General features: G+C 39.6%; 1 protein-coding gene across 2 annotated transcripts; it reads right to left on the minus strand.

The window, feature by feature from the left end:
* Nucleotides 1-7,363: 7,363 nt before the first annotated feature.
* LOC124410965 (SURP and G-patch domain-containing protein 1-like) lies at nucleotides 7,364-13,081 on the minus strand. 2 transcript variants are annotated; one of them, XM_046889722.1, is made up of 9 exons: nucleotides 12,826-13,081; nucleotides 11,069-12,429; nucleotides 10,252-10,342; nucleotides 9,381-9,559; nucleotides 8,964-9,304; nucleotides 8,343-8,667; nucleotides 7,932-8,016; nucleotides 7,693-7,822; nucleotides 7,364-7,582 (listed from the first exon to the last, which is right to left on the minus strand). In XM_046889722.1, the coding sequence occupies exons 1-9, from the start codon at nucleotides 13,056-13,058 to the stop codon at nucleotides 7,556-7,558; spliced, it is 2,772 nt and encodes a 923-aa protein (XP_046745678.1). In that variant the 5' UTR covers nucleotides 13,059-13,081; the 3' UTR covers nucleotides 7,364-7,555. The 2 variants fall into 2 exon arrangements, with proteins under 2 accessions (XP_046745678.1, XP_046745677.1); XM_046889721.1 differs by having other exon boundaries at nucleotides 10,252-10,354.
* Nucleotides 13,082-27,335: the final 14,254 nt, after the last annotated feature.

The following is a 27,335-nucleotide window of genomic DNA, read 5'->3' on the forward strand; positions in this document are numbered from 1 at the left end:
GCACTATTCCGACGTAATTTTACGAGAGAAATCGATTGAGCATAGTCCCAATACGCTGCGAGCAACGGATCAAAAGTTACAGCCGAAAAACTGGAAATTTTCATCGTCATTTCTCTGCTGTTGGTCCTACGGTCTTTTCCATGTGTTTTCTGAGTTCCTGGTGGTCGAATTACTCTAGAAAGGGTCATACTAATCGATTCCGAATCGAAAAGTTTTCGGCTCCAAAAATGACCAAAAAAGTAAGGCTAACCCCTTTGGATTTTTGGCGAAAATTTCGACGACTTTGAGAAGTGCTGCAATCAAATTTGTATGGCACTATTCCGACGTAATTTTTCGAGAGAAATCGATTGAGCATAGTCCCAATACGCTGCGAGCAACGGATCAAAAGTTACAGCCGAAAAACTGGAAATTTTCATCGTCATTTCTCTGCTGTTGGTCCTACGGTCTTTTCCATGTGTTTTCTGAGTTCCTGGTGGTCGAATTACTCTAGAAAGGGTCATACTAATCGATTCCGAATCGAAAAGTTTTCGGCTCCAAAAATGACCAAAAAAGTAAGGCTAACCCCTTTGGATTTTTGGCGAAAATTTCGACGACTTTGAAAAGTGCTGCAATCAAATTTGTATGGCACTATTCCGACGTAATTTTTCCAGAGAAATCGATTGAGCATAGTCCCAATACGCTGCGAGCAACGGATCAAAAGTTACAGCCGAAAAACTGGAAATTTTCATCGTCATTTTTCTGCCGTTGGTCCTACGGTCTTTTCCATGTGTTTTCTGAGTTCCTGGTGGTCGAATTACTCTAGGAAGGGTCATACTAATCGATTCCGAATCGAAAAGTTTTCGGCTCCGAAAATGACCAAAAACGTAAGGCTAACCCCTTTGGATTTTTGGCGAAAATTTCGACGACTTTGAAAAGTGCTGCAATCAAATTTGTATGGCACTATTCCGACGTAATTTTTCGAGAGAAATCGATTGAGCATAGTCCCAATACGCTGCGAGCAACGGATCAAAAGTTACAGCCGAAAAACTGGAAATTTTCATCGTCATTTCTCTGCTGTTGGTCCTACGGTCTTTTCCATGTGTTTTCTGAGTTCCTGGTGGTCGAATTACTCTAGAAAGGGTCATACTAATCGATTCCGAATCGAAAAGTTTTCGGCTCCAAAAATGACCAAAAAAGTAAGGCTAACCCCTTTGGATTTTTGGCGAAAATTTCGACGACTTTGAAAAGTGCTGCAATCAAATTTGTATGGCACTATTCCGACGTAATTTTTAGAGAGAAATCGATTGAGCATAGTCCCAATACGCTGCGAGCAACGGATCAAAAGTTACAGCCGAAAAACTGGAAATTTTCATCGTCATTTCTCTGCTGTTGGTCCTACGGTCTTTTCCATGTGTTTTCTGAGTTCCTGGTGGTCGAATTACTCTAGGAAGGGTCATACTAATCGATTCCGAATCGAAAAGTTTTCGGCTCCAAAAATGACCAAAAAAGTAAGGCTAACCCCTTTGGATTTTTGGCGAAAATTTCGACGACTTTGAAAAGTGCTGCAATCAAATTTGTATGGCACTATTCCGACGTAATTTTTCGAGAGAAATCGATTGAGCATAGTCCCAATACGCTGCGAGCAACGGATCAAAAGTTACAGCCGAAAAACTGGAAATTTTCATCGTCATTTCTCTGCTGTTGGTCCTACGGTCTTTTCCATGTGTTTTCTGAGTTCCTGGTGGTCGAATTACTCAAGAAAGGGTCATACTAATCGATTCCGAATCGAAAAGTTTTCGGCTCTAAAAATGACCAAAAAAGTAAGGCTAACCCCTTTGGATTTTTGGCGAAAATTTCGACGACTTTGAAAAGTGCTGCAATCAAATTTGTATGGCACTATTCCGACGTAATTTTTAGAGAGAAATCGATTGAGCATAGTCCCAATACGCTGCGAGCAACGGATCAAAAAGTACAGCCGAAAAACTGGAAATTTTCATCGTCATTTCTCTGCTGTTGGTCCTACGGTCTTTTCCATGTGTTTTCTGAGTTCCTGGTGGTCGAATTACTCTAGAAAGGGTCATACTAATCGATTCCGAATCGAAAAGTTTTCGGCTCCAAAAATGACCAAAAAAGTAAGGCTAACCCCTTTGGATTTTTGGCGAAAATTTCGACGACTTTGAAAAGTGCTGCAATCAAATTTGTATGGCACTATTCCGACGTAATTTTTCCAGAGAAATCGATTGAGCATAGTCCCAATACGCTGCGAGCAACGGATCAAAAGTTACAGCCGAAAAACTGGAAATTTTCATCGTCATTTTTCTGCCGTTGGTCCTACGGTCTTTTCCATGTGTTTTCTGAGTTCCTGGTGGTCGAATTACTCTAGGAAGGGTCATACTAATCGATTCCGAATCGAAAAGTTTTCGGCTCCGAAAATGACCAAAAACGTAAGGCTAACCCCTTTGGATTTTTGGCGAAAATTTCGACGACTTTGAAAAGTGCTGCAATCAAATTTGTATGGCACTATTCCGACGTAATTTTTCGAGAGAAATCGATTGAGCATAGTCCCAATACGCTGCGAGCAACGGATCAAAAGTTACAGCCGAAAAACTGGAAATTTTCATCGTCATTTCTCTGCTGTTGGTCCTACGGTCTTTTCCATGTGTTTTCTGAGTTCCTGGTGGTCGAATTACTCTAGAAAGGGTCATACTAATCGATTCCGAATCGAAAAGTTTTCGGCTCCAAAAATGACCAAAAAAGTAAGGCTAACCCCTTTGGATTTTTGGCGAAAATTTCGACGACTTTGAAAAGTGCTGCAATCAAATTTGTATGGCACTATTCCGACGTAATTTTTAGAGAGAAATCGATTGAGCATAGTCCCAATACGCTGCGAGCAACGGATCAAAAGTTACAGCCGAAAAACTGGAAATTTTCATCGTCATTTCTCTGCTGTTGGTCCTACGGTCTTTTCCATGTGTTTTCTGAGTTCCTGGTGGTCGAATTACTCTAGGAAGGGTCATACTAATCGATTCCGAATCGAAAAGTTTTCGGCTCCAAAAATGACCAAAAAAGTAAGGCTAACCCCTTTGGATTTTTGGCGAAAATTTCGACGACTTTGAAAAGTGCTGCAATCAAATTTGTATGGCACTATTCCGACGTAATTTTTCGAGAGAAATCGATTGAGCATAGTCCCAATACGCTGCGAGCAACGGATCAAAAGTTACAGCCGAAAAACTGGAAATTTTCATCGTCATTTCTCTGCTGTTGGTCCTACGGTCTTTTCCATGTGTTTTCTGAGTTCCTGGTGGTCGAATTACTCAAGAAAGGGTCATACTAATCGATTCCGAATCGAAAAGTTTTCGGCTCTAAAAATGACCAAAAAAGTAAGGCTAACCCCTTTGGATTTTTGGCGAAAATTTCGACGACTTTGAAAAGTGCTGCAATCAAATTTGTATGGCACTATTCCGACGTAATTTTTAGAGAGAAATCGATTGAGCATAGTCCCAATACGCTGCGAGCAACGGATCAAAAAGTACAGCCGAAAAACTGGAAATTTTCATCGTCATTTCTCTGCTGTTGGTCCTACGGTCTTTTCCATGTGTTTTCTGAGTTCCTGGTGGTCGAATTACTCTAGAAAGGGTCATACTTATCGATTCCGAATCGAAAAGTTTTCGGCTCCAAAAATGACCAAAAAAGTAAGGCTAACCCCTTTGGATTTTTGGCGAAAATTTCGACGACTTTGAAAAGTGCTGCAATCAAATTTGTATGGCACTATTCCGACGTAATTTTTAGAGAGAAATCGATTGAGCATAGTCCCAATACGCTGCGAGCAACGGATCAAAAGTTACAGCCGAAAAACTGGAAATTTTCATCGTCATTTCTCTGCTGTTGGTCCTACGGTCTTTTCCATGTGTTTTCTGAGTTCCTGGTGGTCGAATTACTCTAGAAAGGGTCATACTAATCGATTCCGAATCGAAAAGTTTTCGGCTCCAAAAATGACCAAAAAAGTAAGGCTAACCCCTTTGGATTTTTGGCAAAAATTTCGACGACTTTGAAAAGTGCTGCAATCAAATTTGTATGGCACTATTCCGACGTAATTTTACGAGAGAAATCGATTGAGCATAGTCCCAATACGCTGCGAGCAACGGATCAAAAGTTACAGCCGAAAAACTGGAAATTTTCATCGTCATTTCTCTGCTGTTGGTCCTACGGTCTTTTCCATGTGTTTTCTGAGTTCCTGGTGGTCGAATTACTCTAGAAAGGGTCATACTAATCGATTCCGAATCGAAAAGTTTTCGGCTCCAAAAATGACCAAAAAAGTAAGGCTAACCCCTTTGGATTTTTGGCGAAAATTTCGACGACTTTGAGAAGTGCTGCAATCAAATTTGTATGGCACTATTCCGACGTAATTTTTCGAGAGAAATCGATTGAGCATAGTCCCAATACGCTGCGAGCAACGGATCAAAAGTTACAGCCGAAAAACTGGAAATTTTCATCGTCATTTCTCTGCTGTTGGTCCTACGGTCTTTTCCATGTGTTTTCTGAGTTCCTGGTGGTCGAATTACTCTAGAAAGGGTCATACTAATCGATTCCGAATCGAAAAGTTTTCGGCTCCAAAAATGACCAAAAAAGTAAGGCTAACCCCTTTGGATTTTTGGCAAAAATTTCGACGACTTTGAAAAGTGCTGCAATCAAATTTGTATGGCACTATTCCGACGTAATTTTACGAGAGAAATCGATTGAGCATAGTCCCAATACGCTGCGAGCAACGGATCAAAAGTTACAGCCGAAAAACTGGAAATTTTCATCGTCATTTCTCTGCTGTTGGTCCTACGGTCTTTTCCATGTGTTTTCTGAGTTCCTGGTGGTCGAATTACTCTAGAAAGGGTCATACTAATCGATTCCGAATCGAAAAGTTTTCGGCTCTCAAAATGACCAAAAAAGTAAGGCTAACCCCTTTGGATTTTTGGCGAAAATTTCGACGACTCTGAAAAGTGCTGCAATCAAATTTGTATGGCACCATTCCGACGGAATCTTTCGAGAGAAATCGATTGAGCATAGTCCCAATACGCTGCGAGCAACGTATCAAAAGTTACAGCCGAAAAACTGGAAATTTTCATCGTCATTTCTCTGCTGTTGGTCCTACGGTCTTTTCCATGTGTTTTCTGAGTTCCTGGTGGTCGAATTACTCTAGAAAGGGTCATACTAATCGAACCCGGATCAAAAAGTTTTCGGCTTCAAAAATGACCAAAAAAGTAAGGCTAACCCCTTTGGATTTTTGGCGAAAATTTCGACGACTTTGAAAAGTGCTGCAATCAAATTTGTATGGCACTATTCCGACGTGCTTTTTCGAGAGAAATCGATTGAGCATAGTCCCAATACGCTGCGAGCAACGGATCAAAAGTTACAGCCGAAAAACTGGAAATTTTTATCGTCATTTCTCTGCTGTTGGTCCTACGGTCTTTTCCATGTGTTTTTTGAGTTCCTGGTGGTCGAATTACTCTAGAAAGGGTCATACTAATCGATTTCGAATCGAAAAGTTTTCGGCTCTTAAAATGACCAAAAAAGTAAGGCTAACCCCTTTGGATTTTTGGTGAAAAGTTTGGTGATAAAAATGCATGAACCAATTCCTCCACAAACTGTATCGTCGTGAGTTTGCAAGAGGAATCGACTGGGTGCAATCCGAATACACAGCGAACAACGTATCAAGAATTACAGCCGAAGAATGAAACATACCTCTTGAATTAATATCGTTGAATTTGGCCGAAATGACTCGCCTTAAACGAATTTTTCTAATTGGTGGACATTTCATAGTCATAATTATATTCGAAACTGTATTATCCATATGAGTTCACGTGATGGTAACATAAGTTCTTGTCGTCTTCACGTACCCGAAAATTCGGAGAAATTTATTCAATTATTATAATAGGATACATGGAATGGGAACGATACAATATCATACATATCATATCTTGCAGAGGTGCAGTACACCCATGCGCAGGTGGAAACTTTAACTGTAGTGACAAATTACACTAATTACTGTCTTCTATAATACAACGTATAATATCATTCATATTCTGATTAAGTATATTGCGTAGTCATTTGCGGGACGCGAGTTGTCAATTTCTTCTCACTAGGGACCGTCTAGGGACGAAAGTGAAGCACTTGTGGACTGCGCATGCGCAAACCTATCTTTACAACACTGACAACGAGATGAAATTACTTTCGTCCCGCTAAACTGCTACGCAAAGCTCAACTTTTCATGCACGTGTGATGAAATAGTAGCTTACGTATCAAGGGCGTAAAGAACAACTTTTCACCCCGAATGTTGCGCTGTTACATTCTGAGTGAACGTCTGGAAGAGATCCGCGATTCACTGCTTGATTCAGATGAAATGTATATTCACAAACCTTGCGATGTCCATGAATGCGAACTCTGTTGTTCGGTTTGTTCAGGATTCTCGTTCAGCACTTTACTCTCTGTGAATTCGATTATTTCGAGGCATGCCAACTATCGCTACGCGTGATTGAAATAATTCTCTTTACAGAAACACTTCAATTTAAGATACACATTTATTAAAAAATAACAAGTTCTTCTCGATTAGTTCTTAGTGTTGGGTTTTAACAATCTCTTGTTCACTCTTAAGATTGTTTAATTACAATAGGAATAGGTTTAGTTGCAATAGGAATACGTGAGTTCGAAGTTGCTGAGTTGCCAAGATTTGTTTGGCTATAGTTTATTTACTCTGCACGTGAATTTGGAATTGATTCTAAGTTTAATTTAGTACTTTGTTTTTAGAGTTCGAATTTGTAAGATTATCGTATCAAGTCTACAATGATGGGTATGTACTTTTTCTTGTCGACGTTAATTTACGTTCGGCTTTCTGTCTTTCGAGATTTCTGGAAAGATGGAAGTAGGAGTTTGAGGAGGAGCTCCGCATTGGTGAGCTGAGTCCTTAGGTAAGTCAGCGCAAGACCATTGGTTTATGAGGGACAAGCATTGCGTAGCTACGAGTTGGTTCGCGTGATAACAGATGGTATGATGCATGAGAATTATGAATCCAGTAATGTTGTACACTTCGACGGTAACTGTGAGGATCGATATAGATCTAAGAACTTATGGTAAGAGTGTGTAAGACGCTGATATCGTAATTGCACGTTCGTAATTAGTAGCGCAGAGAGAACGCTGCTTTAGTTGGGAGTGAGCAGTCAATAACGATAAAATTTATGTGACGTAATTTATGGATGACCTTTATAAGGACAACCTAAGATAAAATGTTTGTACCGATGTGAAAATGTTAATAAGTCGGATAAAAATAATCTATCGTCAGGGTAAAAATAGATTGACTTCTTATTTTCTTTTGATTGATTATTGGTCATGTCCTTACTTTATGTTTCAACGATTTCATTTTATTCATCATCTAATCTCAACTGCAATTATTTAGAATTGAGAATAATCCACATATATTTTTTTAGATATATATAAAATAACAAGGAATTTTACATACAGAGAATGTGATTTGTAATGTTATGATATATTCTAATGTCATACAATATTCTCAGTAAATCACTTCTACTACTCAGTAGTATGGCCTTCTGGGATTATTCTGAAAAAAATAAAAAAAATGAACCAATAAAACAACGAGTATATTGCCAACTTACCAATAAATTTGATTTTACCTCTAAAAAAGAATTACATTGCTAAAGTTTTACTCACCAAGGGATTAGGCCTGAATCTATACGCCAACATCATCCGCTTACGGTAGGCATCGAACTCGTCATCATCCCGAGAAATTCCATCCGGTCTTTCAGTCCCGAGGCCTGCGCTATCCAGTCTATTGGTAGCTCTGAATGCAAATATATGATTATAAAAAAAGTAATCAAAACCGGGAACCACGTGATTTGGTATAAGAGCTATGAAACGTAGTCGTATTGTTGAGTGTTTGAACAACATACTTGTTAACTGGATCAACTCGCCCGCTTCCTTCACTACCCAAACCTTGGCCCTCGCTCCAGCCTAGCTTTTGTAGCATTTGGAAACCTAAAAAGAAATGAAAGGGTTAATTATTCCTTAGATGAAATTAACAAAGTTTGTATCATGAAAGTGATTTACAACAAGTCATTTCAATATTGGTTATTACATAAAAACAGATAAATCGAAAAAACAATAGATGAAAATTTGAGAGATCGAATATTTGAAGACTGAGATATGCGATTCTACCTACATGGTTGGATCCAAAATTTCATTATTCAAATTGCAAATTTTACTTGTTTCTACTCTTCAATTGCAGTTTTCAGAACATTTGTGTACCAAACTTAAATTGAGAAGTTCGTTTAAATAAATTTTTTCGTTTTAATATGACTTACCGATATTGTCTTCTTTTAATTTAAACTCCTTGTAGTCGCTGAGGTCTGGTTCCTTGCCCTGTTTCACTGCATTGTATTGCTCCATGAATCTCTTTAATTCATCGGGTGGCAAAAAGTCGCCGATATGATGTTTCCCCTCTGCCTGGGCAGTCAGCTCTTCAGCCCACATTTGAGTCGCAACCATCTCTGCTGACCTTATTTTGTGTTCCCAGGTACCACCCTCCGTTTCTTCGTCACTGTCGTACTCGTACTTATGCTTACCCTGGGCCTCGAGCCGTTTAACTTCCTCACGCTTTTTGAGCAGGTTTTGGTACAGTAGATTTATCTGCAAATATCAGGGCATTATACACTGTGATATAAACTGTACAACAAATTTTCAAAGAAGGAAATTATTGCATTCAAAACAGTCACCTATATAATGCTTCCGGATATTGAACAATGAAGAAATTAACTCTGTTAGTAAAATAGACTTTTTTCGTATATGTCACGACTGAATCTGCATTTCCTCCATTTGACAAAGTGAAGTAAAATGTTATCTCTTTAAAAGTACATGAATTATTGTTCAGTACCTGACAGAAATGAATTGATACTATTTACAGTTCCTACCAGTTGAGAATTTACCTTATAGTGATCCTCAGCTTTTTTCCATTGTTCTTCGCTAAGGTCTGACGTTCCAAATGTTTGTCTGGCATACTGGGCGAGGGCAGGATCACTCCTGCATATTTTAGTGAGCATAGGATTCACTTTGCTGGTTGATAATTTAGACGGAGGTATAATCACAGCTGGTTGACCGATCTGTCCCGGTATTGCAATTCCAGGTTGTGGTAATTTTCCAGGAACGTTGAGTCCCAACTGTGCGGGTCCCATTACGCAACTGGAAACAGCAACCTTGTTGTCAGGGTCACCCCAACGACTTCGCCTTTTTCTTTTGCGCTCTTCTCTTGAGTCTTCATTGTAGTGATCTGGAATGTAGTGGAAGATTGAAAAATGAATTAAACTGATTAATTTGAGATATTTTGATACAAAATTCAAACGCACTGTATTGAGATCCATGTTTCTGGGATTTGTCATGATCCTCGTTATCGCTGAGGGCGTCCTCGGGGGAGTATAGTTCCCCGCCATTGTTTTTACTCTCCTTGCCAATTTTTTCAGCTCGGAACTTAGCGACCAACCCCCTGTACTGCAGATACGCTGCACTTTGCTTTTGGTGCAGAAACCTTGATTAAAACAATACTTAAAACTCTGCCATGTAAAGATATGATCCTAAATAAAATGCAACAGAATATACACATGTATTAAAAACTATTCGTAGGTTTTGTAATTTTAAGATCTAGCCGAATATTTATACTGGGATCAGAATATTTCTTCGAAATTAATCGTGACAAGTTCAATAACGCATTCCTTCGGCACCTGTTACACATGGGGGATTATTAAATGTTACAACAAACAAATACAGCTACGATTTTGTTGAGCCTATCAATTCTCAGGGATATTGTTCTCGTCATGGCTTATCGTTGATATATCAGTTATATCAGAACATGTACGTAGTAGAATACAGATGTGGATGTATCGAGGCTTGGTTTTTGATTTTCACAAAAAGTAAATAAATTACTAGATGATGGTGTATCATATTCTTTCACAAAATCCGTGATTAATTTGAACGGAAGGAAAATAAATTCACCGAACATGTCGAAACCCAGATCAATACTGATGGTCCGTGTCAAAAGAATAAAGCAGAATATGGACGAGAAGTGAATTGAACAAAATGATTACACTTTTTAAAGTTTCAGCGATCTTAGGTAGTCGCGACATTTTGAGAAGGTATGGCATGTAAGGAGTTAAAACAAGAGGGACACAGAGGCGCGGGTGGGAAATATATGAATTGGGGGCCAGTGAGGACAGTAGTTACCATAGTTTTGGATCTTGAGCGTTCTTCTCGCGGACTTCCTGCTCAATTTCGTCGCCGCAATCAGCCACGATGCGTGCCAGCTGCTCGGCCTCTACGGGACACACTTAGAAACTTTTATCAGTAGATGCAGGCTAAGCAAAACCCAACAAGTCAGTTCGGTCTGACATGATAATTGAGGGGCTCGATGGAAAAGGAAACTGAATCAAGATATACGTTTTTTTCAGGGATGTATAAACAAAATCATTTCCACTGTCCTTGAGTAGAAAAGCACAATACGAGGTGCCTGAAATTAGATATCACCATATCTTAATTTAAACAACCCATGAGAATAGACGTAGACCAACTGTTCGTCAAATATGACACTGGCTTCATTTGTACTTGAATGCTTAGCTGTAAGTTTTCGTTTTTCTTTGCAATGCAAATATACTGAAAATTGTAGTGAGTGAAACGAATTACTTGGCTTTTCTTAGCTGTTGTTAAAACAAGTAATTAATTTCTTGATTACGAATTCCTCTAGATTTTTTAAGGAAACATATCAACTTACTGTTCAGTAACAGTATTGCAGATGAATAGATTTCTTGAAGAAACTTGAATTGATTACAACTTTCAGAGTTGTTTACAACATTCATTTCGTTGATCTCATAGTTTATTTTTCAAATTAAGTATTCACCTTTTCCATCAATCTCCTCAACAGTAATTACTTGTCCACAAGTGAAAAGTACATCGAGGCAAAAAAAATAAAACAGAAATAAAAGCAATAATAATCTTGAGTGAAATTTTTTTTCAAACATCCGTATATTCCACGCTAATATCATACCTAATTGACTATGCGGCTGGAGACTGTGCGGTTGTCTGACAGGAGGCGGCAATTGCATGTTAATTTGTCCAACAGTAATCGGAACCTGGGGAGGATGCTGTACAGGATATGAAGTTTGCGGCGGAATGAGGTGCGGAGGCGGCGAATTCTGTATTATATTAGCCGGAGGCAGGACATTGGGAGGTGGAATATTCAGGTTTGGCGGTGGTATCGAATTTATCGTAGAAGTGATGGCGGTGTTATGTACAGGCGGAGGAGGTCCCGACATGATCATCTGAGGTACAACGTTAGGAGGTGGAACATTTGGGACACTGGCGACGGTGACGACGATGGCGTGGCTACTGATGGGTAATATGTTAGGAGGGATCTGCGACATCGGTGGCATGATGCTCGGCGGCGGGATATTAGGTGGCTGACCGAGACTCGTGGGTGGCGGAATATTGCACTGTTGCTGAGTTTGCATGACGCGTTGCTGCTGCTGTGTCTGGTTCGACACAGGTATATTCTGCATTGTGTGACTGGGGGGTGGAGCGTTTTGGGGTAATTGCCTCATCCCAGGAGGGGGAACGTTCGTGTTTGGGGGTAAAGTCTGCATTGAAGGAGGGGGAGGCGGGGGAGGGGCTCGAAGAACATGGTGCGAGGGGCTAGGAATGACGTGCTGGGCATTGCCGACATGGGCGTTATCGATCCCGCCAAAGTTCATGCTGTTCATGTTTTTAGGTGGTGGTGGCATCCTGTGAATACCCCCCATTTGGACGTTGGGACCTGGCATGATCCCGCGAAGGTTTGGAGGCGGCAAGTTGGTCATTTGCATTATCGGTTGAGACATTAGAGGTGGAATGGTCGAGGACGAGGATGGGGGCTGGGAAACGAGCGCTTGATTCATGCCCGGTGGAGGGGGAGGGTATTGCTGCTGATTGAAATGAGGGTGAGGAGGAGCGTGATTCACGTTTGGCGGAGGCTGGTGATAGGTGTGCCTGTTGTCGGGGCTCGGCGACGGTCTGCGTCTCGTGGGTGACGGGCTGGATGAGGAGCTGTGTCTTCTGTCCGAAGACCTTCCTCCCCATCTGGAGTCGTTTCTTCTGCGTTCTCTCCTGTTCTCCCAATCTCTGCTTTTCTCACTGTTCCATTTTCTATCCCTATCGTTTCTGCTGTTCTCGTAAGTCTTTTCCTCCTTCTTTTCATCGGCTTTTATAGCCACAGGGGCAGCCTCAGACTTTGACGAAGTCTTGTTGTTCGCTATCTTTCTAAACTGATCCAAGAAACTGCCATCGTTTGCGAACAAATTCACCGTCGACGACAATGCCGAGGACAAGGAGGAGGAGGAAGTAGGCGACGTGACTGGCTTTTCCTCTTCTTTCCTATAAATAAACATTGCGTTGAACTCTCTTGACCGACATGCAAACTCGTGCCAATTAGGTACCAAAACGTGACAATGGCTATTAGGTAATTACGTTCTATATATAAATTGGATCGCACCGTCGATCCATTTCGATAATGAGTTTCGACAAACACGGTATGTTTCAATTCAGCAATTGCTCGTAAATTCAAAATCCCTGCAAATGAGGAACTACGTATTCGCGGTTCTATGTTTTCGTTTTCTGTGGCAAACGGTGTTGAACGACATGCAGCAAGACTTCAATCGCCTCTATAGTTTGACGCGATAAATGTCAGAGTACGGTTGAAATTTCTGTTTGCAACGTAAACATACCTATATTGTCTGCAACGCTAAATATTAGTTAGTGAATGTAAATTACTTTGGAGGAATCGCTGTGGCGACAGTTGAAGACGGTGTCGAGGAGGCGACTGAGGACGCCGACTTCTTCACACTCTCGACGGCCTGTTTCGCTTTCTGCTCCTGCATCTTCGCTTGGATCTCAAGCTTCTTCTGCTGTATGATCTGCTCCTGTTTCGACATCTGGGCGAACCTCTCATTTCGCGATGTTTTCGACACAAACGGATCCGATCCTTTCACACCGCGGTACGCCATGTTTACTGTGTTTAGGTATCATCTGCTACGTCACGCCTACCACACCACGTGACCACAATCAACGTTCAACGACTCCGTCGGTAACAAAATTCAGGCATATGATCAATGCGATCCCTGACTTATCGGGTGACTCCGAACCACCGGTAACTGCAGGAATACAGTTTTTGAGTAAGATATGAAAACTTTAATTGTAGTTGTTGTGGTTACCTTGTGTTGGCAACGTAATATTATTGTCAGTTGTTCAAAATTCGGATACGAATTTTTCAGTGCGACGATCTTGCGTGAGAATCTCTCGCTATAAAGCGCCCGATTGCTTTGAGTACTGCGTTAAATATTCTTCAATCAACTGGTATTCGAAGTTGCAGAAAATCATGATTTTTTTTTAAATTCACACTGACTGTGACTTAACATTCGTCATGTACGTACATACCTGTATAAATTGTACAATTCAATTCGAAAATGTATTGGTGGAATCATCTAAAAATATCGCTCATAACAAACGAATATGAAGTTTTAGAGCAACCGTTTCTTGTACCGTACTTTCGCTTTCAGCTCTTTTTACAGCCGCATAAATAACATTTGAAAATGGTTGAAATTGCAAATGGGGCTATTAACAGGAGAACTGTACGAATTTAATCCCACTTCTACAAGAACTTAGCTTCGGAGTGCCCTACTGATCGATTTTGACATTGACGAATAGGTCTCCAAATATCGAGGTCTACGTATCTCAAATGCGGAAAAGGGCTCAACAGCCCCTTTCTATACAGAAGTCTGAACAAAAACATTCCAACATATTTTCATCTGTCTCAGGAAGAGAGAAATGGCATAAGATCGACGAATTCACTATGGAGATTTTTTAGAATCCATCCCATTTCTTCATTTCTGCGTCAAAGAAAAATTTATTGGATTGTTTTCCTTCAGAAGTCAGATACGCAAGAGAATGAGGTACGCGAACTTCGATATTTGGAGAAAAATATCACAAGGTCGAAATCGACCAGGGCACCCTCTTAACACTTCAAGCTGCAGAAACGAAGAAGAAGCTATCTCACGCTTACAAAGTAACTTACACCATTGTAAACACTATATAATCATGCGACACATGCAGCAGTGTTAAACAGTTAAGCATATATTATACCCACTTGAAACATTAATAAGAATGAAAGAGCACACGATACTTCTGATTGTACATTTGCTGATGCGTAATGAAAAGCGGTGCGTTATAACAAAAACATCAGCATCCATAAGATCATAATTTCACTTAGTCACATTTTAAAATAAGGACACCGCAGATTTGCTGAAAAATAATTTGCAAGTGATAGAATCTTTGCAATATTACCTGTTGTTACGAACGTTGATACGATTAACACGTACTGTCCAGGTTCTTAAACTTTTGAACTGTTGGTACCTAAACAGCGAAATTCCGTTTGCCCAAATCTGTACTTTCATTCTAATTCGTAAAGTTGTAGAGAAGAAGTTTCATGTTTCGATAACCCGCTCCGTAAGAAAGAATATTTATAATTGATCGTTGAAGAAGAATGTTACAGTATTTAATTTCGCGTTGATAATATGATCGGAGTTGTCACTACGTATAGAATTAACAGTGAGTCTCGAATTGCAATCATCCCGGGTCCAACGCCTCGGTGTTTGAATTATAACTCTGTTTGAAATCTACAGTGCTCGGCTAATATTTAACTATATGAGTAACTAATGTTATCATTCTTTGTGAATGGGGTGCCTGCTGTAATGCCCTTGCACATCGATCTGTGTGATGTGGCAAATCACACCTGACATTTATATCATTCGGTCATTCTCTCCAGCCGATCATTGCCACTCTGTAACTGTACCTTAATCATCCAGCTCCTTCAGTGATAGTTCATACTCTCTACCATGCTTTCGACTACCAGCGTAGACTGCCTCATGTTCATTGCTGTAAGTCCTGTTATTACCAGAAAATAATCCAAGGATGATCAGTTACCAACAATTCAGTTTCACACTTTTTAGCTGCTGCTGCTTCCAATGACAGCACATGGTGTCCTGACAAGTGCGGAGCGACTTCTGGGCGACACTTCATATCCCGGAGCTCTTGGCTCACCGGTCGAATCTCCCTACTGGGAGTTCATCCTACGGGAGTTTATCTTCAAAACTATATCACCGCCTCCACCAGGCAACAACAACCTCTACAAGCGACTCCTCGAAGCCCCGTTCTACAGGGGACCATTTCCCGTCGTAAGCCTGGATGGCAAGGATGCTGTTCTGCTTCTGTCTCGCGGGAACGTCTACCGTCTACCAAACGGGGGTTGGATCATGTGCCAGGAAGGATGCACCGCGTGTAAAGTGTGCCAGGAGCTGAAAGACCTCATCCGTCCCACCGTAAAATGGGTCATGAGAAGAGTCAAGCGACTCGTTCCGTTTGCTCGTTCGAGGTACGATCTTCAGTTGACTGTGTCACCCCAGGATGATGACAGTTTTCATATGAGGAATCTCTCGCCGAGTTCTTACGTTTACGTTACCGCAAACAGCGGGGTCTTGGACAGTTTGTCGAAGGTCTTGATCAGCCAGGACAAAGGTAATTTGGATCCACGATACCCCTTCGGGACTACGAAGTTGCCCCGAAAAGTCACCCAAAGTAAGTCTTCACTGGGCGAATACAAACCTGTTTCGTCAACCGAGAACGTAGACAATGGCACGAAAAAGGTTGATATCTTTATAGCGACGAAAAGTACCATCTCGACCTTGGCCCCAGAAATACGAACCAGCACGTGGCTTCCGACAAATCAGATGATTACAACAAGCGGGATACCCGACACCACTAACCACGAGAGCACTTCTCCGCTGGGCAAAAACGGTCCCGTTACTACCGAAATGGTGGAAAATACCACGAAAAAGGTTGACAAAGAAGTTTCGATCTCGTTGCAGTTGACAACCTCAACATTGGCCCCAGAAACTCAGACCACCATGTGGCTTCAAACAACTACGAAAACTGCACCAAACGGGACCTTCGATAACGTCATTGGAAGTACTTCTTCGACAGGCAAGAACAGTTCCATCATTGAGGAAGTGATGGAAAATATGACGAAGAAGGTTGACGAGGAATTGTCAACCACGTTGCAACTGACGACCTCGACCTTGGCCCCAGAAACTCGGACCAGCACGTGGCTTCCTGCAACAAATAGAAAGATCACAGCAAGTGGGGTACCGGACACCACAGAAAGCACTTCTCCGCTAGGCAAGAATTCTACCGAGTTGATGGAAAATGTCACGAAGAAGGTTGAAAGCGAAGTCTCGATTGCGTCACAGCTGACGACCTCGACATTGATCCGAGATACTGAGACCAAGATGCGGATTTCTATAAACAGAAAACGCGGCCGTGAAATATTATCGGAACGGAGGGATCTACAAAGGAAATCTGATCACAGTGGAGAGGAAAAATGGACTACCAAGAACCCACAGTCGACCGAAGGTTCGTTGGTCCTCTTTCATCCGTCCAGGGTGCGTAAAGTCGAAACGATTGATGCTGGTGATCAACGGGTCAAAGATTCTCGCCTCATCCTTGGCATGGATCAGTTCGGTGAAAAACATCTCGTTCATATTGTGCCAGCTGGTGATCTGGATGCGGATAATAAAACGCCGAGGTTGGTATACAGGGAGAAGAAATTAGGCATTTGTTTGGTAGGTTTGATTCAGAAAAGGGTGTGTTTCGTTTGATATCCAATTTCAAGTAAAAATTTCTCATATGTTTTGTGGCACCCTATAACGTACCAACTGCAACAGGAGAAGGGAATTGAAAATGGTGAAGGCCGTGAAGAAATCGAAATCAAATTGGTTTGGTACACTGTGATATAGTCTAAGAAATTCGAACAGCTGAATCATTTGATTTTGATACGATGTATAAAATTAGAAACAGATCTAAGGCGTCATTGTTAAATTTTCGTCACCTTACGGAAAGAATCGTGTTACGGACAATGATTCCTACGTCTATGGGAAACATAATATACCTTATCCGCTACCTTTTGTATTGTATTGTGATTGAATTTGAATAACCGCTCTGCAAATTATAATGAGCATTATCAAGGGATACAATTAAAATCAATCATAATGGCGGACGATTTGTTATACCTTGTAGCAATTAACTAACAATTTCCAATACTCATTCATTATATCCCTCATTAATGATATCGCAGAAAACATTATGTCAATTGGAACGAAAATGTTCTGTTAATAGGCTGGCCTTGGTTGTACACTCACTGTTATTACAGTCCGTTTAAACAGTGCACTTGTCTTATTATGGTATCTAATTCATTCACAAATAGTTGTCAATCCAATTTTGAGGATGAATGTACGTGCGTGATATCAAATCATTGTCATATGACTGACAGTTATCACGATACATGTTATGATACCTCGAATAACATGTCCGTATAATACTTACAGTCTAATAAATAATTTTCAAATATTTTGTTTCTGTGCCCAGTCTAGACACCAAAACTGAGCTCTTCTATCGACAACCTCAGTCACACCTGGTGAACGCATCAGAGTTTATCAAAGATGTTCCGAAGTCTGAGGATCGTCCATTGTACCGAAAAATTTTTCGCCGAGTGATGGACTCATTGAACGCCAACAAAATCGTGATCGAGAAGTTTCTATTCTCGTCAAAGCAAGACAGACATCCTGGTCACCTTTCTAAGGACGAAGGTGAACCAGCCCCAGTGACGTCCAATTACTCCAGAAACATCTTGGGCAGTGACATTGACCTTGACAACCCGAAATCCATCACTCACCCTCTGGAGAACGGAGACGCAGTCCCCAGGGACGTCTTCGAGGCTCCTCATTCCATCCTACGAGACGCGTCATCGTCAAATTACAACTCAGCTACGTCGCGATTAAAACAGTCCTTGACGATCGGTCGTGAGCGAACAAAATCCAAAACATCATTAACGTTGAGACCTCAACCTGAGCGAAAACCGGCTTCGAAAAGGGTATTCGAAAACAGAATAACCGAAAACGTGACCACGAGGATTGCTGATAACAGTAACGGCACCAAGTCATCCACTGTCTTCAATGGGTCGCTTTTTGCTAGCCACAATCCAGACAAAGACATCGAGCACACTATGAACACCTCAACCTCCATTTCAACTGTTACGGTGGATGGAAATCAAGATGAAAAACCGAATGACCATCGTTTTCGTGAACCGGACGTCATCGCTGGTGAAGAGGATCCAAGTGCGTCAGCGAAGCAGAGAAACAGCTCGGACTCGTTAATTCTCAAGGAAGTGGCACGGTCTGTTGTCAACCACGCGAGCACTCTGCAAGGATTTGCAGCAATCAACAATACTCGATCGAAAATTACGGAGGCAAGGGAGCACGCCATAGACGTACGAGAAAAGGATCACAGTCATACGTAGTTATGGTGTAAAGTCGTTTTAAAGGGGGTCATAATTAGAGATCAAAGAAAGATTTATGGAAATTGTTGATTAGTGTGAAGCTACATCGGGTGAAATAACTAATTTTACAAAATTTGAAGTACCGTAAGCTGTGAAGCTTCTTTTTTGCTGCTTCAAAATGTCAACCAACATCGAATTATCAAAAAAATTGAATTCATTGATTGAATTTTTATTTATCGGAAGCCATATTTATATAGATTAGTTACTCACTGTTATTCGAGTCCGTTGAATTCTCCAATCCTTATCACGAACACGCTTCTATTCCAATGCAAAAATTCATGAGGACAAATTCCTGCAAAAGCGATCTCGTTAGTCCTCGGAAATGTATGTTCCCACAGAAGGGTCTCTCCATGCAGAGATCCGAATCCCAGAACTCCTTGAGGCGCGAAGTTGTAGGTTGGTACAGAGTTGGAAAGGAAAGAAATATGGGAACAAAATGGGATAGAGAGGTGAGGAAAGGTTGGTAATAAGCCAGGGAATCCAGAGTCACCTCAGGATGTCCAGAAGGGACTTCGCTCAGGTGTGAAATAAATATTCCCATCCCACAGGACGACGAATAACTTCCATTTCCGCCGACGTAATTCTTCCACGCGTATAACCCAGACCCGATCCGAGTAATGGGAAAACAATTCTACTATTGGTAAACAACTCATATTATCACTATTCTCTACCTACCCAGAAAAAAATGTTTTTATACGATCAGATGAATTCATGTGAAATTATATAACGAATTTGACCTTATATTAAATTATAGGAATTTAATTTTGTTTAATCTTATATACGTTTAAATAACTTTGAATAATTTTATCCAATTTCATAAAATTTTACACAATCATGTAAGACTTTGAAAAAGTGCAAGTTTGATATAATTTTACATGATTTCATAAATTTGAATACAATATCATAAAATTATATGCCTATATTTTATAGAATTTTCCACCTCCAAATGAGTATGATTATATCATTTTTCAAGATTGTGATTCCGGAAAATTTCTGTGTAATATTATATATATATATATATATTGCGTATAAATACAAATAACCTTTATGATAAAATACACCGATAAACATAATTCATTTACTCGACTCGATTATGACTTGTCTCAAGTTACATGATGATGAAATTTCGTAGTTAACAGCAACCGTAAGTCAACATTAAAATTGAATTTTCTCAACTTCAAATATGTAAATGTTTACAAATCGTCAGAACCTGCTGATCGGTCAGTTTGAACTCATTTTACTTATTATTTCAGTTACTTGCTCTAGCTATAAATGCAATTGTTCAAATATTTATCCACGTAACGAAGTCTCGAAAATTGGGTCAAATAGATCAATGGTTCGTTTATATTTGCCAGTCTGGTGATAATAGTTATAATATGTATGTATATGTATATATATCTACACGTAGCAGACAACTGATTCGCTTCTCTCGCGATAATTAGACAAGTAACACCGACTTAGGCATCTCACTCAAGCTTGTATCCCCCTTAATTAAATATAAGCAGCGGGATTACCTCCGCTTCCCGACTCCATATCGGGATGTATCTTACAGCCTGCTCCTGGCGGCTCACAGAAATCCTTTGCAGAGTTTTCTCTCTCCCTCTCTTTCACCCCAGCTCTTGCTGAACGTACGATGCTGAGACAGCAGAGAATGATTCGAATATAATGTTGACCATGAGCTTTGAATAAATCCTCCGCCGTGCAGGGTGATCGATCCGAAAATACTTTCTCGTATCAATCAATAGCTATCCTCGTCTCAAAATAGTAGGTTGAACTTTGTTTTTTCTATTTCCACACAAGATTCGAAAAAATAACAAAACTTCTGCGGGCTGTTGAATGAATATTAAGTTTGGGAGGGAGAAGATGAACGTGAATTAAAAAAATATTTGTTGCGGCAATTTTTTTTTCCACTTGGGTTAAATTAAGGGGCAGACATAAATATGGACCAAACATGGAGGCTATCCATCGTACGAAAATACGAAGGGTTGATGACCAGGGTCCTCATAAGTAAGTTGAAACCATTCGTACCGTGAACTTGATTTTTAATTTCTCTGCTTTTCTTTTCTTTCGTTTTGTTTCTGTTCAACCAGCTAACTCTTTTCGCTTCGTTTACCTCCGGCAGCGAGCACGTCATTACTATACAATTTTTAATAACGCAACGAGATTGGGTAAAATACATGGCAACTGCCGGAGAGATAAGGTTTCGTTGAATATTAATGAACTACCCGTAAAGGTATTAAAGAAGGATGAGAAAAAAAAAGTGAAAGAGAGGGAAACTGTGGAAAGGCCGCTGAAAAAACATATGATAAATAAATAAATAAAAAAATAATCAAAAATTGAAAAAAAATCGTTCAGGTAGAGGCAAAAAAAAATTGGAGAAAAAAATAGAGGAATACGTATTTTATATAACAAATCCCTTTCATATGCATGTGCAATTCATCCGCATGTGCAGCTGCAGGGTGAAATTCTAACTATTACAGCTGATGTCGTTTACCACGTGACATTTGCATTATTGATTGCAGTATTTATCAACGATTTCGAAGCGTCATTTTAGTTTCACCTCGTACCGTGGCTCAAATCTGGACAATATTTATGCATGACAGATTTTCGCAAAAATTTCTGCTCTGATTTGCAATATAATATGTTACATGGGTTACTCTTACCGTAGTTATTTCTTTCCTCGTTTTCTTTCTCCGTCCCGATAATCTCCTTTATCTATCAAACCCTCGGGTAACCTCGTTTGTAGCCTGATTAATTATTACGGAACAGTGGGCGAATCGAGCCAGCGTTCTTGTTCTTGGACACGCAATCGCGTCTCTACCTGCCTACCTCCAATCAATACGAATTACAGTCAGTCTTGCTTAACATCTATCAAACGTGCTCAACTAGACGCGAATATAACGCGAGAGGCTTTTACATTTCCCGATCGAACGGAGCCGAATCAGACTCAGCGCATTGCTTATTTGTGCTTCTTTTTTTTAATTACCGACAAAATTTTCGAGATAATTTCTGACGACGATATTCACGTTTTATTATTCCAGAATGTTGCAATTTTTGGCCCAATTTTAAGGAATAATTCTGCAAAGATTATACAGGAATTTCTCCACAAATTTCACTCCGGACAATCTCTGAAACTCCACTGATCACTCGATCTCTGGTCTGTTGAGGCTGTTAAACAGAAATAATTGAGACACTTTCATGAACAAAATTTTATCAATTTGTGTAATTTTAGTTCCAACTTGAATGTTAATGATAAATTGTTCGTACACGATGTTTACTCGTTGTTACTGGCAGAAGAGAGAAAGAGAAAAGAAAGAAATCAGAGAGAACAATAATATTGATTATTGAAAAATTAAATTCTTCTTTCACTACGCGAGCGCGTGTAGTTGAGAAATTGAAAGTGGGATTTTATATTTTACTCGAACTTCCCACCCCCGATTAAGTGCCCGTGTACCAAACCTAGCCTGCATCGGTAAAATGCACTCAGCGGATGCGAACTCGACGCGCGATTTGCGTGTGGGTTAAATCTGTAAAATGGTTGGGGCCGATCTGATGTCACATCCTCGATGCCCTCTGCCCCTACTCATTAGTTTTATTTCAGTTTCGATTAAATTCATTTATATCTCATGTTTTTGAGTCTCCGTATGCATTGTATGCATACGGCTTTCTTTATCACTTTTTTACGGCTCTGGGAAATAACCACCCCCAGCTTATAATAATCTTACTCATTAAATAATGTTACGGGATAATCCTTATCTAAACAGACTAGAATATACAAACTCTCTAAGAGTAACCAGATGACCGGAAATCGCTTCTCGATATTTCCAGGTATGCAGAATCTGGCACGCACGTGCAACGGATTAAAATCCATATATCCATCTTTGAAGTGTCTGTTTGGACAGGGTCATCCCGAACATACAGTAGAATATTTTTTATCATGTACCAAAACAAGCACGGCAATTCCCACCCGCACTCATGGAAGAGGCGGGATTAGTTAAGATGGTTTTGCATGCTACACCGTACCCAAAGGGCGGGGGTAGTTAATAGCGAATGGGAAATTCAAAATCTTATCAATACTTCCTTATTGGACAGCTCTCTCAAAGATGCTGGGAACCAATCAGGAAGTAGTTTTTCTCAATTCTCAACTCTCAGTTTTTCTGAACAGACAGTTGTGGGATAGTCGTCAGTCAGTTGTGGGATAGTCGTCAGACAGTTGTGACATAGTCGTCAGTCAGTCGTGACATAGTTCAGCAGTTCTTACCGTTTCGTCAAGCAGTCATTACATAATTGTCAGACAGTCTTTAACAGAATTTGTTCTCTCAGTTCTAGGCAGATCAATCAGACCAGAGAATCTGTTAGAAATTCAAAAGGTCTTTTATTTTATTTAACTTAACAAACTAAAGCGCTAAAAGGGAATTCCGTGACTTTATATTTAAAACCTTTCATCTTTTATAATTAAAATCATTATAAGAATTTTCTTTAAACCTTAATTGAATAAACAAATATCGTGTGTTAAACTTACATTGCGAGTTGAACAATTAATTACCTTTAACGCCTAATATAAATTAAGCGATCAGTAACTTTAACCAATTTCACCACCGGCCGAACACGCAGAGCCGCCCACATAGCCCGAATCAACGGTCACCAGCAAAAGGTAAGTGACCATTTTATTATCAAAGTCGGTTCAACCAAGAGGGAAAACGACATCAAATTCAAATAATTCACCATCCGGGAGAACTAGTCCGAGCCAAGCGTTATATTTTTGGGAGTGGTTTGGTCATCAACTAACCCAGCCCATAACAGTGGTAACAGCGGTGTGGATCGAATTTAGCCAAAAACCGGAATTTTTTTTTTTATTAGTAATCCACCGATTACGACTTCAATTTTTATTTTTTTTTTCATGAGTGTGAAAACTCATTGGTGACAGCATAGCCTATTTATCTTAAAATCATGCCTTTAACGCGAAGTGCAAAGGACACCGGAAAGGTTACTCCTCTTACAGAAGCAGAATTATTAGCATATACCGAACAAGTGAATGAAGAAAAACGGTTAGTAGATTTAGAACGCAAAAAAATTACCAGTACATCACAACAATTTAAAGAAACAGAAGCTGCATACGCTGATCAAATTAACGCATTACAAAATAGGGTACGAAAAGCTGAAGAATTAGTAGAATCACGGTCAGCGGATTTAACACAAAAACAAGAAGACGAAATCAAGAAACGGGAAAGTGAACTGCGAGAAAAATTAGAACAAGAATTTTTAGTCAAACAGTTGGAAATACAAAAACAATTAGAACAGGAACGTGAAGAACGCGTTCAAGCACAAAGACAATTAGAAAAAACGCGAAAAAATCAAAAATCATTAGACAAACAAACAGAATCGGAAATTAGGATAGAACCAGTGTCCGAAAAAATCGAAGAAACGGTAATAAACGTTAATAAAGCATTATCTCAAACTGTCGAATCAAGAGATGAAGCAACAAATATACAAATACATTCAAATGATAATTCAGATTGTAGCAATCCTATTCAAGGTCTAGAAACAGAAGAAGATCCTCAGGTATTGTTAGAAGAATGCGAGAAAGAATTTTTAAAAGAACAAGCTGAAATGCAAAAACAAATTGAAGAGTTTAAAAATAGGAAACTTAAGAGAAAATCATTAGACCCGCGTATGTTATTACTAGCTGAACGTAAGAAGGAATACCAAAGGAAAAAAGAGGAAATGAAAAAATTACTCGAAGATTTGCAAAAAGAGGAAGAGTGCGAAATTGCGAAATTAGAAGTAAAATCAATAAAACCCGAGGAAAGCATCCCAAATTCTGAAGCAGGTATAAAAGATGAATTAGCAGACTTGAAAGAAATATTAAAATCAATTAATGTAGGTAGAACTGAACGTCCGCACAATGAAGTAGAAATCGTTACGGCAGAACAGTCAATTCCGATGGGTTCAATTGTAGCAGGAATACCATCTTACGACGGGGATAATTTACCGTTTTCTCAATTTGTCCGAGCTTGCAAGCGAGCAAAAGCTGTGATTGCACCTAGATTAGAAAAACAGCTAGTTAGGAATATCAAGGCAAAGCTAAAAGATAAAGCGTATATCGTGGTAGAAGAACAAACTTTTGACACCCTCGAATTGTTCTTAGATAAATTATCGACAGTTTTCGCACCTTCTCGATCAGTGAATTTTTACCGCGGAGAATTAGCTAGAGCATTCAAAAGATCTGATGAGCACATTATAGAATACATCGGTCGAATCAAAGACATTAAGACCGCAATTTTAGAATGTGAACGACGCACAAACAGTTACGTGAATGAGGAAACGGAAAAAGCCATAGAGTCAGAAACACTGAAGGGCTTTATAGAAGGACTGCCATCAGAATTCAGCATAGGCTTACATTTAAAAGGATATACCTCCCTTACCGAAGCATTTGACACAGCCATAGAGTTAGGTGGACGCCTTGAGATGGAGAAAGCAAGGGGAAAAGTAGCTCAAAATTTCAAACAGCAATCGCAACAGGCTAATCCGCAATCATTTATAAAATGCCGAATATGTCAGCGAACTAACCATGCAACGGAAAACTGTCGCTTCAGACGAGAAAACCAACCGCGAAGTGATAACGGAAGTAATAGAAGCAATAGCAATAACGGAAATAACAGTAGACGTGGAAATTTTACGCAAAATCAACCTCAAAGTGGTCGAAGCAACGAGCAAGTAGGTAATTCCACAAATGAAAATCTAGCATCTTGTAGATATTGTAAAAAGACAGGCCACACAATAGATGTGTGTCGTAAATTGCAATATCGTAGAAATATTCAAGAAAATTCGAGTAATCAGGATTCGGGAAACGGCCAGGGACCCTCGGTAACACAAAGCGGACCCCGGGTGGTCAACCAAACCCAAACAGCCATGATTGCTCAGGAGGTACAAGAGTCCGCGTCGCAACAATAAAATTAAAAATCAATGATCAAGTACCTACAATAAAAATAAAATCCAGGGACTTGATAGATGAAATAGACGTAATGATAGATACGGGATCGGAGCCGAATCTTTTAAAAATAGGAAGTCTTTCATCATTAAATAATATTGATATGAATAATGTGTTGCAACTGAGAGGAATAACAGATAGTTACGTTCACACCTTAGGATGTGTAAAAATTGAAATATCTGGAATGCCCGTTTACTTTCATGTCGTCAGTGACAATTTTCCAATTCCTCAAGCCGGCATTCTGGGAACGAACTTTTTCCAATCTCAAAAAGCAACAATTAATTATGCTCAAGAATTAGTCGAAATAAACGACTTGGTATTTTATTTCAATACGCGTGAGGTAGTTACAATTCCCGCACGTTCAAATGCTCCATTTTATATCAAAATAAAAAATAAAGACGTAAACGAAGGTTACGTACCAAGATTTACCGTAAAAGAAGGAGTATTCTTAGGAGAAGCGTTAGTTAAAAATGATAACGGAAAAGCGCACATTCGAATAATTAATTCTACGGACGAGGAGATAGAGTTGCTTGTACCGACCATAAGTTTGCTACCTAGCGAGGGCGCGATACCGCTGCACGATTCAACCTTAGGGCTTGACTTGCAGGAAAATTGCGTGAGTGATTTAGCAAATCCTCTAGTGAGAAATGGAATTTCTGAGTCAAACCTTTCCTTAGGGCAGGGAAATGACGATAGAATAGGTCAACAAAGTTTGTTTTCAAATCCAGAATTAATTTCAAAAAGAAATAATCAAAAAAATCAAAATAATAAGAGCATCCAAAATGATCATTGCAATCAAAATAATCAGAGCATCCAAAATGATCATCGCATTCAAAATAATAAGAGCATCCAAAATGATCATTGCAATCAAAATAATCAGAGCATCCAAAATGATCATCGCATTCAAAATAATAAGAGCATCCAAAATGATCATTGCAATCAAAATAATCAGAGCATCCAAAATGATCATTGCATACAAAGCTTTCAAAAAATTCGAAAGATTTATAAAATTGATGCAAAAACCCGTTATAACGAAATCTTAGAGCTGTTAAGACTCGAACATTTAAATGACGAAGAAGAAGAAAGTATACGTCGTCTAATATATGAAAACCAAGACAGGTTTCATATTCCCGGTGAGCTATTAGGAGCCACAAATGTTATAGAACATGAAATTAATACAATCGACGAACAACCAATAAATATTAAACAATATAGATTCCCGCCAGTTCATAAAGAAGAAATAAATAGGCAGGTAAAGGATTTATTAAATAATGACATTATTAAACCGTCATTATCTCCATATAATTCTCCACTATGGATCGTACCAAAAAAGGACGATTCCAAGGGTAATAAACGCTGGAGAATGGTGATAGATTATCGAAATTTAAATGAAAAGACAGTAGGAGACGCCTACCCGTTACCAAATATAACGGAAATTTTAGATCAATTAGGTAGTGCAAAATACTTTTCAATATTCGATTTAGCCTCAGGTTTTCATCAAATTAAAATGAGAGACAAGGATGCAGCTAAAACAGCATTTTCAACACCATATGGCCATTATCAGTTTCAAAGAATGCCATTTGGTTTAAAGAACGCACCAGCAACGTTTCAAAGGTTGATGGATCACGTTTTACGGGGTTTACAGGGTATAGAACTATTTGTTTACCTCGATGATATAGTAATATACTCAAGTTCACTCAAAGAACACGAAGATAAATTCAATTTATTAATGACAAAACTAAGAAATGCAAATTTAAAACTTCAACCAGACAAATGCGAATTTTTAAAGAAAGAAGTAGTCTATTTAGGCCACATAATTAGTGAGGATGGTGTAAAACCCGATCC

Source organism: Diprion similis, chromosome 10 (genome assembly GCF_021155765.1).
Source record: "Diprion similis isolate iyDipSimi1 chromosome 10, iyDipSimi1.1, whole genome shotgun sequence".
Classification (NCBI taxonomy): Eukaryota; Metazoa; Arthropoda; class Insecta; order Hymenoptera; family Diprionidae; genus Diprion; species Diprion similis.